The 15,963-nt window shown below is 34.8% G+C and overlaps 1 protein-coding gene across 1 annotated transcript in view; it reads right to left on the bottom strand.

Moving 5' to 3' along the window:
• LOC118199389 (uncharacterized) overlaps positions 1-15,963 on the bottom strand; it is a 103,485-nt gene that overhangs the window by 56,033 nt on the left and 31,489 nt on the right. The window contains exon 4 of the mRNA XM_035371236.2: positions 5,327-5,452. Within this exon, the coding sequence (XP_035227127.1) occupies positions 5,327-5,452 (126 nt within the window). The remainder of the gene's footprint in view (positions 1-5,326; positions 5,453-15,963) is intronic.

Below are 15,963 nucleotides of genomic sequence, written 5' to 3' on the forward strand. Positions count from 1 at the left end.
AGCAGAAAATGTTTAACTAACGTTTAATATTTTAGTATATCACAGAAAACTAACCTAAAATGCATTTTGTTAATGAAAACAGAGAAGTGCTTTGTATACTTAAGAGAGGTGTCAAGGATATAAAGAAAAATTAATACATATGTACTGTTTTAATACTGTAATGTATTATGTAATTACAAAAGCATAACTGTAAAACTACACTTTTTTGAAGAAATCAGTCATTTGTGTTTGCTTCTTGCTTTGGAAGCATTTTCTCTTGATCAGAGATTGATTTTTCATAGCATAAGTTTCTCGGCCAACTCTGCGTCATCTTGTTCTTCCAAATAGCTCAGCAATCCATCGACTTGTTGCAAAGCCGCTTCGTGAGTCTTCTGTATCTGCACAGTGGGCTCTTCTTCGCCTTCACTTCGCTGTCCTTCATTTCTCGGGCTCTCCACTTGCTTTCTGCACAATTTCGTCATTTGTCAAGCGTTCAAAGCCAGGTTCGTTGATGCCACACTCCAACAACTCCTTAATGTTTTCAGCATCGACGTTCTCACCACCCGGAACTGTTTTCGCCATATCGGCAAGAGTTGCCGTGAGCGTGTCTACATCTTCATTCTCTTCTTCACAGCTCAAAGGGATTAGGTTGTTGTTGGCTTCAACATTAGGCATGAGTTTTTTCCATGATTTTATGAGGGTTGACGGTTCCACTGAGTCCCATGCAGATGCAATATCGTAGATGCTGTCCAAGATTGTGTAGCGTTTCCAAAACTTTTCAGACCATAACCTTCTCCAATTTTGGTAATTAGCAGCTTGGTTCCGCATGTTCTCTTCATTGTTGCAATGACTACTTGTTCCATGGGTTGGATTAGCGCAGTAACGTTTTGTCCATCATATGACTTTAGCACGCTTGTTGTTGGGTGAGAAGGTGCGTTGTCGATCAATAGCACAGCTTTTTCAGGCAGGTTTCTTGATTTAAGATGTTTACGCACTTGAAGAACAAAGATGTTTTCGAACCATTCTTGAAAAATGTTTTGGTTCATCCATCCTTTTTTTTTTTTTTTTTTTTTTGGTTAAAGTAATCAAAGGGCAAATTTTCTTTCCTTGTGCCTTTGAAAGATCTCGTTTTTTTTTTTTTTTTTTTTTACTTTCCAATGACAAAAGGTCTAAGTTTATGTCCACCCGTAGCATTACTGCAAGACATGACAGTGATCCTTTCCTTGCTGCTTTTATGACCTGCCACTTAATTTCCTTTTCAAACTGTAAAGTGCAAGTGGGAAAACATTTCCACAAAAGTCCTGATTCGTCAGCATTGTAAATTTGATCAAAAGATAGCTCTTCTTTTAAAACAAATTCTTCAAATTCATGGTGGAAATCGTCAGCTGCTTGTTGGTCACCACTAAGTTTCTCACCATGAAGTCCAATTTTTCGAATTCTATGTCACTGCTTAAAACGAGTCAACCAGCCAGAAAACACATCAAAATTTCCTTTCACGCCTAAAAACTCAAAAAAGGTTTTTGCCTTCGCCGCAATGATAAGACCATTTACAGGAGTACTCGTTTTCATTGCGGAAGCACTGTCCAACATTGATGCAAAGTTCACCAGCTTGTCTTTTTGCTACCCCCGGGGGTCGACGTAGAGAACTCTGCGAAGCTACTGGCTAGGATCTGTACCTAGGCAGTCTCGGCCACGGGGGTATAAAATTTATGAACTTGGTGGTTCTGAAGGCTCTGGGAAAGTCACTTGTTGGCCGGCCTCGGAGTCTGGCACGTCCTAGCACAGTGTGGTACAAGTAGCCCGGGGGTTTTCCCTCGGGTTCGCTGGGTAATGTCCCACTGCGACGGGCTCGCCCAAGCGACTGGTAGGAGCAACTTGACACCTGTGCTGCCTGGTGTCTTATCCAGGTGGTGCGCTGCTCCCCTGGAATTGTAATAGTGGAGGTTGAACCTCCACGAGGTGCCCAAAGGGACCTGTAATGTGATTGAGTTACACGAGGAAGGGAAGCCCAAACTGTTGTTGTTGTTGTCTTTTTGCTTTAGAATGTCCCGCACTGTTGTTTCCGCGTTTCCGCAATCCAATTCCATCTGCTGCCTTGTAGCGCTGTTTGCTACTTTGGAAACTAATTCTGGTTTTTGCGCAATCGTCAACACAACCTTCTTTCGTTTTCCTGATATTTTAAATCAGTAATGAAAAACACAAATCCAAAAAGCACAAGCACTGAACACAATAAAAAATAGGAAATTAACTCGAACCGGTTCGCAAACACTATCAGGCTTAAACTAACAATGGCGAGTGGGAGGAAGTGGACATGTCAGTAAGATTAAGACAAGAAAGGACGGTGGAGCAGGCACTGCAAGGGTGAGTAAGAAATCCATGGAGCTAAGAAAGGAAGGAGTGGCCAACTGGCACTAGAAGTGAAGCACTGCTTCGAAGCTTCGGTCACCAGATGGGGTGTTCTTTGTTTACATTCAGAAGCTCGCTCGACAGCGTTCTGATAGTATTTCGACACACAACAGTTCCATACAAATCGAAAAAGGGACACTTTCGCATGAAAGAAACATTCATAGTGTGATGGATAATAGCAATTTGTATAGTTTAGTGACATTTACGCAAAAATCACATCTTGGTTATTTTTTGATAACTAACAACAGCGATTTTGATTATGAATTTGTTTTATAAAATTCTAAGCTGTTGAACTACAAAAATATAAATTTTAACAAACATGTTATGCTTAAAGAATGAAAAATACCTTACGGTACATTTAAAATTGTATACGTCTTTCGATACCCTTGATAGAGTATTCGCTACTTTTATTTTATGTTCCAAACACCAAAATGTTTTAAATAAAACAAATTTTTTTCGCATCCATATATTATTGTAACATGTACCTTTTAAAATTTTTTAGAGGAGAGGCTTTACTGCTGCTCATTTTAAACTCATCATTTTAATTTTATATATCTGAAAAATAATCCATTTGGGCTTACACGTTTTACTTATTTGGGTTAATTAAAAATAAAATATAGTGAATGCACAGAAATTAAAGATTTGCACATACCGGAAATGAAAAATATGAAATATGTATGAGTATTTATGCATGTGCTTGCAAAAAGCATGTATCGGCCTTTAACAAAATACATAAATATTCATTAAATTATTTATAAATGTATTTAAAATGAAGAATTTATTCATTTATAAACAACTAAGAAGAAATCTAATTATTAAATGTATCTAATTTATAATGACCATAAATGTTATCTAAATATATAATAACCTTAATATTGAATTGTAAACATTAAGTGAAATCCTGTTGACAAATATGTTATAAAACTATTTAAGCAAGAGTTGTTCATACTGGAAAGCAATCTCGTGTGATGTATCTAATTATGGCAAAACACACTAGGGCTATCTGCCTAAGGGATGCCTTCGTGGAGGACTTTCTAAGTGAAACTGGCTCGTATACACATTACACATGGGGAAAACCATGAAAACGCCCATGCAGCTAGCCCGTTCGCGGGATTCGAACCTCGGACCGAACTACCAGTGTTCAGCGACTTTACCGCTCGGCCGCTGATGGGCCTGGAAAACAATCTGTTAAAAGGCATTTTAAAGCAAATGCTATGAGATTGCGCACTTAAGAAAGTAATAAAAAGTTTTGGAATATGTATTGTTGAAATTAATGGTTAAAAAAAATCTGATAAGTATACTTAGAATTATTTCCCTTACATTTTATAATAACTCAGTTACAAGTTTTAAATAATACTTAAAAAAAATCCTTATTTTATTCCCTTTCAGAAATGTTCAGAGAAAGTTAAGTACTATTTAAAGTATTTCGCTAATTTCTAATAATTCTTTAATTTAAAATGAAATGAATAGAGCATTAATTATAAATTGACTTATATTTTTCGATTTAAAAGATGCCTCAGAAGTCAAAAAATCATGTCATATTTAAGAAAGTATTTTAGGAAGAAGCTCTATTAATAGAAAAGAAATAATGCATAATTTTAATATTAATAATACAATAAACTTTGATCTTAATTTTTGTACCTTAACCGAATAAAATCGAATTACCTTAAATTTTTTTTCTAATGTAATTAGCGAAAACTTGTGAAAATATTTCATTCAAATTAAACCATTCTGAGAAAACTGTTCTGCGAAAAGTATAGCATTTAATTCCGTTCAGAATGAAATGTTGTTTTCATATACTTAGGACTCTGAAGTGTTGTATAAAAAGAAAATATATACATTTATTTACGACGTAATTACAAAATATTACATCCAATCGCGTCAAAAACCATTGAACTTAATGGTAAATGACCCAATGTTTTGGTCACCACGTAGGGATCGCCAGTGCTTCATAGCAGGGTATGGGAGAAACCTGTTTAGGGCCACTCCATCTTACTTCCTACCTCCATGAAGAAATCAGAGGGGCCGAAGGAAAGGTTCCAGGAAGGCCTGGGATATTTTTGCCATAAATAAGCACAATGTTAGCCAATTTAACGTTTTGCTCAGTTTTGTGAACATTTTTATTTTCTTTGCTTTACGCTTGTAAAAAAAAAAAAACTTTGTGCGGCAGGCGCAGATAATCAGGAGTCTACTGTATATATGTACAGGGCTTCAAAAACATAAATACTAAAGTTAAATTAAATTTAAATAATTCTCTTGCGCCATTCCTGCAAGGAATGAAATTTAAATTTAATAAACATTCTCTATTCGTAAAAAGCAAATTTAAAGTTAATTAAATTTAATGTAAACAAATAAATGACTAATTATTGCTGCGAACTAATCTACAATATCATTTAAATTCTGAGAGCATATGTAAATTAAGTGCAAGTATCAAAATTAATTTTATTCATAGATTTTGATACTTGCACTTGATTTACATATGCTCTCAGAATTTAAACAATAATGTAGATTAGTTCGCAGCAATAATGAATCATTTACATGTTTGCATTAAATTTCATTTAAATTTAATTAACTTTAAATTTTCTTTTTACGAATAGAGAATGTTTATGGGTACAGGGTATGCTTTAAATTCGTATTATATAATATTTATATACTGATACGATCAGCCAGCAAGAATTTTTTATTTTTCAATTATTTAGTCTAATTTTTTAATTTATTTTTTAATTAATTAATTTTTTTTTAATTCCGAATTTCTTCTTTTGTTTACTGGCAAACTGCAAAACCTTCCATAAGTACTTTTAACTTAACTGAAATAACACTGAAAACTGAGATTGTTAACATTTTACTAGTAATGAAAATATTTTACACTACTTAAATGCTGCCAATTCCTTGATTACTAAGCACAGAAAACACTGAATTTTGTCAGATAATTTGGTCATACCTCATCATTTATGTGAAAGGAATCAACTAAATCAGAAGATGAAATGGGTACTCCAGCAGATGAGTCAATGTCAACCAATGGGTCTATAAAATTGCTATTGGGAGATAATGGTATTCCGATAGACTCCTGAAAAGACAAAAATATGAATAATTAGCTTAGAAATCAGTAAATGCTTTTATCAAAATTTAAAAACTTTTATATTCAAAGTTTGTAAAATAGCAACACTTTTTACACAGTTGCTTTGACTACATGTTAATGATTTTAAATATATAATAAAAGAGTTAACAATTTATATATCAAAAGAATGCTTCCCTTCCCCCCTCCATTTCATGCTAAAAAATTATGCTACATAAAAAGTGAAACAAAAACAATGAAATTAAAATGAACTAAAAGGTGACCAATTTTTAAATCCACTTATAATAAAATACAACAGAAAAATTCACTGCTTATCAAAATCAACGATTTTTGCTCACTTAGGTATTACAAACTGATTATTGCACAGTTTATAAATTTAAAAATTTAACTTTTACTCATAAAAACAAAGACCAGAAAATTCAGTAAGGGAATAAATTGCTACAGAATGACTGAAAATAGCAAAAATCAGGGGAAAGAACTAAAATGTTTTAAAAAAGATGAAAATATTGTAACTGTTTCCTATGCAATAAATAGTAGTGATTCAACAAAATATAAAAACACAATTCAATTATTCAAACACTGATGGCCAATTCTAAATTTTTGAGGAATAGTAATAAACTCTCCTGCTACTAATTTTGTGTGCTTCAAAGGATAGTTTTACTTTAGTTTTGTGAAAGAATTAAACATAGAAAATATTAAAAATTTCTAATTTTATATTATTTCAATTTCCATTCAATATTGTGAAAGTCACAGATGCAAGGATAGAGGCAATATAAATTCCTAACTGCTCATTAACCGTAAAATGATCAACTATATATTAAAATGATGTTCAAACTGCCAGAATTTTTTAGTAATCAGTACACATCATTGAAAATTCTCGAAACTATCTCTCGAATCCCCCTGATAATTTTGGACGTAGATACTGAAGTTCATGCACATCATTTAAAATTCTCGAAAACACCTCTTTAATTTATTAGATAAATCTAGAAAATGTATTAAATAAACACTTCTAATAAATCTAGTAGTTTATCTCGGGCTACACAAATGCTTCGACAAGCACATATTCCATCTATCTAACAGCCAAACTCTTCAACCTAGCTCTTTAATTCTGAGCTGTTTTCTAAATATATGGCAAATCAAAACTAATGTTACAAAAAGAAAATATACTACAGTCAAAAGTCTTTAATCCGGACTCATCGGGACTTTGGTGATTCCAGATTATCGGTTTTTCCGGATTATAGATCTTCAGTTTAAATCTGATAAGATGGTATGCAGAAATTACAAAATTAAAAATATGAAACCATAATTTATGAAATAAAGAGCAATTATGATCTAAAGGGTATCAAAATTTACAAAAAAAAAGTTTAATATTTATTTGTTTACTTTATTAAACATTTCTTTTAACGCGGGCATGCGTAAAGCATACATTACGCATAGTCGAAATTAGAAAATTGCAACCAGAAAAGTATTTGATGTGTATTCGTGATATTTATAATGATGAGGAATTTGATTTAAATTATATCAAGTACATCGAGATGAAATACTACATTTAGTAAGGAATTATAAGCCAAATAAAATAAAAACATCTGCCCTGAAGATAAGGATAGTGCTGACAGATATACTTCCAATTCATTGAACGCCGCGACATTCCCCCCCCCCCCACACACACAGAGCAGCGTGAAATTGATAAACAGATTTTGGAATGGTTAGAGAAACAAAGTATATGCCTTTATCCATTTTTTGCAGCAATTCCACTTTTTGTTTGATGGACATCGAAACATGCTTTCGCTTTGTAGATCCTTTGGCAGCTCCAGAATCGGAAATTCTTTTTGACATAATCGAAAGTTCAAGCTTACTTTTACTCTAACAGTCTGAAAACAATAATAAGGCGGATCCAATTAGAAGATTAAGGAACAATGCAATCTGGAACATTAACTGAAATATATAATTAGATAATTTTTTCTTAGCTTATGCCGTCCCATAATGTTGAAAATATGACTTATTGTAACCCTTTTTCTGTATCATCTCTCCTCCCTGAAATAATTCTAACTTTTACATAAGGTTTAGTTCTTATTTTAAAGGGATATAGCAATTACTTCTAGTTTTTTTTTTTCACTGCCACTGTTTGTATAAAGAATGGACTGTTCCAGCCTAATTAAGATGCGAAAACGAAACGATGTTACGTCATCTGGAAAGCTGAGTCGTCCCGACAGCTGATTGGCTGCCGTGAGATGATGTCATGTCTACTTCGGGTATAAGTATCTCGCATCGCTATGGCTTATTGCTTCACTTCGCTCGGAGTCGACTGTTGTTCTCTCTCATCGGCATACTCTCAGTTCGGAGGCTGCTCTCTCGAGTACTTCTTAACTGTGCATTTAGTTGATTAAACGTTTTTTCCTTCATTCTTAATTTTTCGGACGTTTTGGTTTCTCAAGTTAGATCACTATCTTGGATAAGGATTGTTCGAGACTTGGTGAATTGAAAGGAGGCATGGCGGTTTTGGATTGCTTTGGTAAGAATTCTATCTTTTGTTTCTTGATGCATTACCGTGCCAATGCAGCCCGTTAGCAGCTTAGGTTATGGAGACGGATGTAAAACGATTAAAATGGCTACGTAAGTATTACCCAGGAGTAGATGATTACACTATTAGAGACAAACTAATGCAGGAGTTAGACGCCCTTAAACAAAACAATTGCCCTGAAAACGATGCTAGGCTAAAAGATTTAAGCGAGCATATTGCTAGTATTACTATCAGTATGGAAAAGGATAATAAAGAAAAAATGGAAGGAGATTCACAAACCCCTAACTCATCCCAAAAATGGAAAAGAGAAATATTTTAACTAGAAACGCAAGCGGCAAAAAACGTAAAACGCAATCCACCGATAAAGAAAGATTTGTTACCCCGCGCGTTATGCACAAGCGTACACTATCAAATGAGGAACCGGAATATCCATCGCAAAAAAATAAATTCGGTCAGTTAAATGCTGATGACAAAATGGATGATGATAATAATGAACCATTCATTATACCAAAAAAGACTGCAGCTCACATTCCCCCCATCGTCCTCACAGATTTTGCAGGAAGTTGGGACAAATTAAAAGTTGAACTTGAAAATGATTTAAACATAAAAATATACACCGGTAATCTGTCAGGCAGCAGACTGACAATCAGAGTATTTGAATCAGATCACTATAGAACCATTACTTCATTGCTAAAAAAGCGAGAAATTCCATTTCACACCTTTAAGCTGAAATCAGAAAAGCCAATAAAAGCTATCACTAAGAAACTCCCCAAAACATCTGACATTGAGATTCTAAAACAAGAAATCTTGGATTTAGGAATCCCTGTTGGAAAGATAAGACAGACAACCGCCAAAAAAGATGGAGAAATAATTAAATTACCCATTTTCTTAGCAGAGGTGAAAAGAAACGCCGATGGGAAAAAGATCTTCAACATAAAGAAACTTCGAGGGTTAGACGTTCTCGTAGTAAACTACAAATCAGGCCCTGTGCAATGCCATAAGTGCCAGAGGTACGAACATACACGAGACCTGTGCAACTACACTCTTAGGTGCCTAAAATGCGCAGAAAACCACGAGACGCACTTATGCAAAATGCAAAAAGGTCTCAATGTTCCCATCTGTGTTCTTTGTGGAGAAAATCATGTTTCTTCCTACCGTGGTTGTAAAAAATCCCCAATTAATATCCAAAAACATATTGAGGAAGAAAAAACTGCAAAAAAAGTGCAGGAAAAAGATTTCCCCAAATTACCCAGCCGTAGTGCACAGGAAATCAGTGCTACCTCCCAAAATAACAATACCACAGAAACAACCAATCAAAAAGAACATTCTTTCTTTGAATGGGTGAAAATCCAAATTATGCAAGTTAAGAAATTCTTTACTAAATTCAAGACTGCCAAGTCTATATTCAAAAAGTTAGAAGTCGGCATTGCCGCATTTGATTACTGTTCAAGTCTGAATTATGAATTTTAGGCCCTCAACACATAACCCGAACCTGATTTCAGCTAGTACAAGCTTTTTAAGAATCTCATATTTTAACGCAAACGGCGTTTACAGTCAACTTCAAGAAATAATTCATTACTTGAGAAAATATAATGTTGATGTTATGATGATCAATGAGACGCATTTAAAACCAAGCAATAGAACAAATATTCCCGGATACAGCGTTCTTCGCGACGACCGAAGTCATAATAGAGGTGGAGGCACTGCCTTAATCATTAAAAATCATTTCAAGCACACCAGATTCAAAGTCCCCAATACTGGAAATTTAGAAAAAAACGGCCGCAGTAATTTACACAGGATTCAACGAGCCTTACCTCATCATTGCTGCTTACAACCCTCCAAATAATGCACTCAGAGCACAGGACTTAGATAAAATTACAAACTTTAATTTTCCCACCTTAGTAGCGGGCGACTTAAATGCAAAACACTACATTCGGAACAGCAGAAACATTAACAGAAATGGCCAAATTCTTAGCGATTACGCCCTAAGGAACAATATTAGAATACTTGCTCCAGATATTCCTACGATATATCACCACAATGGCAGCGGAGAAGTTCTTGATATCCCTATCATGAAAAACATTTCAGCAACACCTTATCTGGAAGCCAAAGATGATTTAGCTTCTGATCATAGACCCGTTCTTTTTTACTTTTATGGATTATATCCACCACTGCAAAAAACCCAACAAAAAGTTAATTGGAAAATTTTCAAAAATCACATGACTAGCATTCCCTGCAGAATCTCAATAAATAATTGCGCTGAATTAGAAAACACAGTTCATAATCTTAATACCAAGATTCAAGACGCCATTAAAAACACTACTTTCATCAGTAAGAGATATGATAGCAAAAACCTTCCAGAGCACATTTTAAATCTAATAAAGCAGCGAAATAACAGAAGAAAAATTTGGCAAATGACAAGAAACCCAAGAGATAAAACACACTTTAATTATCTTTCAAGAAAGATTAAACAAGAAATTATTAACCATAGCTCCAGAAGTTGGGATAACCTCCTTGAAAACATGGGTTTAGAAAAAAATGCAGTTTGGAAAATCGCAAGATCCCTCCGAAATACCCGAGCGCAACATCTGCATCAGATCGACTACATGGGTCACACATTCTACTCAGAATCCGACATAGCAGAAGTTCTAGCAAGCAACTTAAGTAAAGTTTTCAATAAACACGAAGAAGAAAATTCCAAACACAAGGAAGAAGTTAAGCAAGAAATAGTTAATATAAAAACCCGACATAATTCTAACTTCATTAAATTCCCTTCTCCAAATAAAGTTCAAAGCATTATTAAAAAACTCAAAAAACGGAAGGCAAGAGGGTACGACAACATAAACAATGAGGCTCTCCAAGCACTTCCAAGAAACTGTATTGTGTTACTTTGTAATATATTTAACGCATGCATTCGACTCACTCATTTCCCTCAGCAGTGGAAGTGGCAGCAGCATTCAATTATAATTACGATATTAAAGCCAGGAAAAAACCCCCATGAAGTCACAAGCTACAGACCGATTAGTTTACTCCCGGTAATAGGAAAAGGTTTCAACAGAATTTTAAATGACCGTTTGATTACTCTCCTTGAAACATTGGAAATTATTGACGAAAACCAATTTGGATTTAGGAGAGGCCATTCTACCCCACACCAAATCCTAAACTTAATAGAATATATTGCTCTAAATTTCCAGAAAAAGACCGCAGTTGCTGCATGTTACCTCGATTTCGAAAAAGCTTTCGATCGAGTGTGGCATGCAGGACTTGTGTACAAGCTTTCAAACTGCATACTTCCTAATAGCTTTCTAAAACTGATTATTTCATTTCTCAAAAGAAGAACTTTTCAAGTTAGATGCAGTGATTCTCTCTCCAGCAAGAAAGTAATGTACAAAGGCATCCCACAGGGAAGCGTACTTTCGCCAAAACTATTTTGCATTTTTGTCAATGACATGCCTCAGCCTTTTTCTTCAACTGTTTTAAAGTATGCTGATGACACTATGGTTTTAACTAACTCCCTGAACCCTCAAAATGCTGTAGACAAGCTGACGTACCAAATTAATGAAATAGATGCATGGTGCAAGCTATGGAAGATTAAAGTGAACCCTTCTAAATGTAACATAGTAATTTACAGATGGTATAAAAAATTGTTCCCGCTTAATATTGACATAAAAATTGACAATATCCCAATTCCTGTTGTAAATTCTTACAACTATCTTGGAGTGCATATTGATAGAACTCTCTCTTTTCATGATCATGTGACTTACGCGACGAATAAAGCTAACGCAGCAGTCATGGTCATCTACCCGTTATTAGAACGAAATTCTAAATTGGATTTAAAGATTAAAAGACCACTTTATATGACCTTAATTCGCCCAGTTTTATTGTATGCCGTACCTGCCTGGGCTACAGCAACGAAAACAGACAGACAGAAGATGAATGTGTTGCAAAACAAGATACTTCGATCTATTACAAACGCTCCCTGGTTCATAAGAAACTCGCAGCTCTATGAAGAGTTAAATTCTATCAATTCAGGAACAGATTCTGACCACAGCACACAATTTTTTCACAAGTATGCAAAATTCTCCATACTCTGCCAGAAATCTTACTGCCTACGATCCCACTCAGCAGAGTGTTGTAAAACGCCCACGTTCAATCCACCACAACCCACGGTGGTGGTGATGTACATAATGTAAATATTTCATTTTTTTTTTTCGTATCTTATTTACTCACTTTTTTTGTCTAGTTTGTGTTTAGCGTTTTGCACCAAGGACTTTGTGATTTTTATAAATCATCTTGACAAAGCGAACTGTGCACCGTTTTTGTGTATAGCCAAGTTTGGTGTTATTTTAAAATGTGCTTTTCGTGTTTCTTCAACGGACTTTGATTTTGCAAAGCCATTGAACTGTGTAATTTAAATATTTACGAACGTGGAAATTATTTACTCTCTGAAAAAAATTGCATGCATTTTAGATATCAGCTTTTTGCGTCTCATCATCATAACTGCTCTGCTTAACGCACGGATCAATCTGAATTTGACTTTACGATGTACTTGTTTCTCCTGCTCTATGCATGCTCGCGTAGCTGCTAACTGTGTGTAAGACTTCAGCCGCACCTACTCACGTATTTACAAAGGCATTATTGCTTAAATGGACTAATTTCAGCATCTTTGTTTAAATGCTTGAAGTTTCACCAAGGAATGATTTTCCTGACTTGCCACCTATGTTTCTTAGTTTTTTCGTCCCCAGGACGCGGCACACAAGACAGTGTGCCTTTGATTGAAAAAATAAATAAATAAAGTAAGAGCCCAAGAGCCAATATATCTACTGGGATTACTCTTTGTAGTAGTTAAATTTACGATCCAGATCCAGATCCAGCTTATTGCTTCTGGTTCCTGTTTCATTGCTCCTTGGTGTGCCGTTCCAGTACTCATTGGAAGACGCACGTGCCGTCTAGCGATAAGTACTGTGGTTCCAGTCCATGATGATTTTTCCTGGATTCTGCAAAGCGGCTACGATGTGAGCAACTGCTGTGGGCGGCATCCTGTTTCTGTGGTTCGGCAGCGATAGATCTCAGGTTGTGGTTCCTGGTTGTCAACTGCCGTGGGCGGCATCCTGTTTTCGAAGTTAAGGGACATCAAATTTGAAGCTGTTATTTCCGGTGAGCAACTGTCGTGGGCGGCAATCTGTTCTATGGTTGGATAAATTCCAAGTTATGAGGTCTCATGTGTAACTACAGTGAGCAGCTTTTGTCAGTTCAAATGCACTCAAGGTTTAGTTTAATTTTTCAGGTGCATTCTTGGCCAAAAAGGCATGGACCTATTTATAGTGAAGTGAAATTCATATTAACCGTGTAGGTTTTGTAACCGTGTTTTGTTTGTAACTGCGTCTGTGATATGTTTTTCACATATTGAATGCCAGTATTCGAAGGTCAGGTAATATATTTGCAGTATCATTAATAGTGTAATATTCTTTAAAGGAAAAACCCTTGGGGTTAATGAATAGTCAACTAAATGTAATTTTTGATAATGTTACATTCTTTAAGTTTCTGGTGTTGATTAAATTTATTTATTGTATTTTTATTTATATATATATTGTTAATAAATTGGTTAAGTTTAAAATTTTTGTCTTCAATGTCTGCACAGTATATAACGTAGGGAGCTTGCTTCTATTGCTATTTCTGCTAAATGTTTTTATAACTTTAAACTTTGGTTTTGCATCATTTTGATTATGGGCCCAGCACCCTGAGTTATCTTTGTTGCAGACTTTTGAAGTTTTAATTAATTTAGGGCTTAAGAGACTGGGGGGTGGTTTTTGTTGAATTTCAAATATGGCTACTGTTAATGTTATGTACAGTATTGCTAAACTTGATGCATATAGCTACTTTACATGGTCTAAAGATATGAAGTTTGTCTTAAATGAGAAAAATGCTTAGTTTTTGGTTAAAGGTATTGAAAAATGTCCTGAGTTATATGATGTTAAGGGTATTACAAAAGAAATTGTTGCCGACTATCAAAATAGAAGTCGTTTGGCATTACCATTGATTTATATGAATGTAAGTCCTGAATATAGAAGCTTGATAAGTGAAATTGATGACCCGGTAGTGGCATGGAATACGCTTGCTAAATACTTTCAGCCAGATTATCGATCAAGACATATGTCCCTGTTTTCAGAGTTCTTAAATTGTAAAATTAAGCCAAATGAAAGTATTAGTTTCTTTTCTTCTAGATTAAAACGCGTAACTGAACAGTTGGCTGATATTAATCAGACTGTAAGAGACGTATATATATGTTTCCAGTTTCTTAGGTTCCTTCCAGATAAATATGATCAGATAGTTCAGAACGTTTTGAGGTGGCCAGATGAAAAATTTATATTTAAAAATGTTGAACTGGAAATATTTGCAGAGGAAACACGTCTTAATTTAAGGGAGATAGATAGAGAAAATTCTAATAAGACTATAGAAGTTCAAAGTACTCACTTTGAACCCAAATTTAAGGAGAATAAAGGGTTCAAGTGTTATAAATGTGGCTGTCCAGGTTATATTCAAAAGTACAGTAGAATGAAAGGTAATTTTTCCACATCACCCAGCTGTATCTAGTAATAATAAAACATCCCCTAAACATAAGTCTAAACCCAAGTTACATAAAAGTAAAAATGATTCCCATGCTCAGTCCCTTTTCATAGCTCAAGCTAATGTTAACACCTTGGAGGAAAATGATGACAGTTGGATTCTTGATACTGCTGCATCTAATCATTTTGGTAAAAATCATGAATTGTACGATACTTTTTCTCCTGTGAAGAATGAGAACATGCTAGTAGCTGTTGATGGGGCAACTTTTCCAATTCATGGGAAAGGTACTGTTAAAATGAAATTTGGGGATAAAATTATTTTGTTTAAAAATGTTTTATACTCACCTGAACTGAGACGAAATTTAATATCTGGACCTAAGATGAATATCAATGGAGCAAAATTTTATGGTAAAAATGGGCAAATTAAAATTACTAATGATAAAAATGAAATTATTTTTAAGGCTAAGTTGATAGGAGGTAATTATCACGTATTCCCAAAAATAGTGAAAAAGGGGGTCAAATCTGTGACATTTGAAGCATCCAAAGTTCAACATAACAATAGTAAATTATGGCATGGTCGGTTTGGTCATAAAAATTATAACCTCTCTGTCACTTTCTTCACTATGGGAAGCAGTATTTTCTGGATCTAGAACCATACTACAGATTTCGCCGTCTGTTAATTGATTGATAATTGGCATTGTCATCGCAATGAAAAACTTCTATTATATCATTCTCATTTATTACCGCTTCTCCACATTTCTTTACAAAATCCAATAACTGGAAAATTTCACCTTTGGTTTGCAATGTCCAAAAACCTTCAAATTAGCTGCTATCATCTTCATCACGTATCTGGAGACACATCCTCCCAATGTGCATTAATGCGCATGCGTATAGCATACAAAAAAAAGGTTGAGGCCTTGAGGTCCAGATTATAGATTATTCTGGATGATGGACATCCGGATTACAGACTTTGTACTGTATCAGAAATTAAATTAGTGATTAAAAAAGTGGCACTACATGATTTCTATTTCAAATTCATTCGTATTAAAAAATGAAACAATATTCAAAACAAGTTGCATTTCAGATGGCAAGTAGCTCACGAGCTGCAGTTAAGGTGTTAGAAAAACAAATATGGCTCGCGAGCTGCAGTTTGGCCATGTCTGTTACATACAGTTGCAAGTAAATTTAAGATTTATTATTATACCAATTCACGTCCTCTCCCATCCGCGAAAATTTCTCCCCAGAGGCCGTCTGTTTTTCCTAGCATGTAATGTTGTTTTCTCTGTACATCAACACTTTCCACACAGAACTTTTGTAGTGGATGAATGTCAATGAATAATAATATTACCTAACTGTGAAAACATTTCTGTGGCACTTATATAATACCTAACTTGAGCTTTTTTTCAGTCCTTTTG

Source organism: Stegodyphus dumicola, chromosome 3 (assembly GCF_044657685.1).
Source record: "Stegodyphus dumicola isolate Sdum_Otavi_A_Nest chromosome 3, ASM4465768v1".
NCBI classification, from domain to species: domain Eukaryota; kingdom Metazoa; phylum Arthropoda; class Arachnida; order Araneae; family Eresidae; genus Stegodyphus; species Stegodyphus dumicola.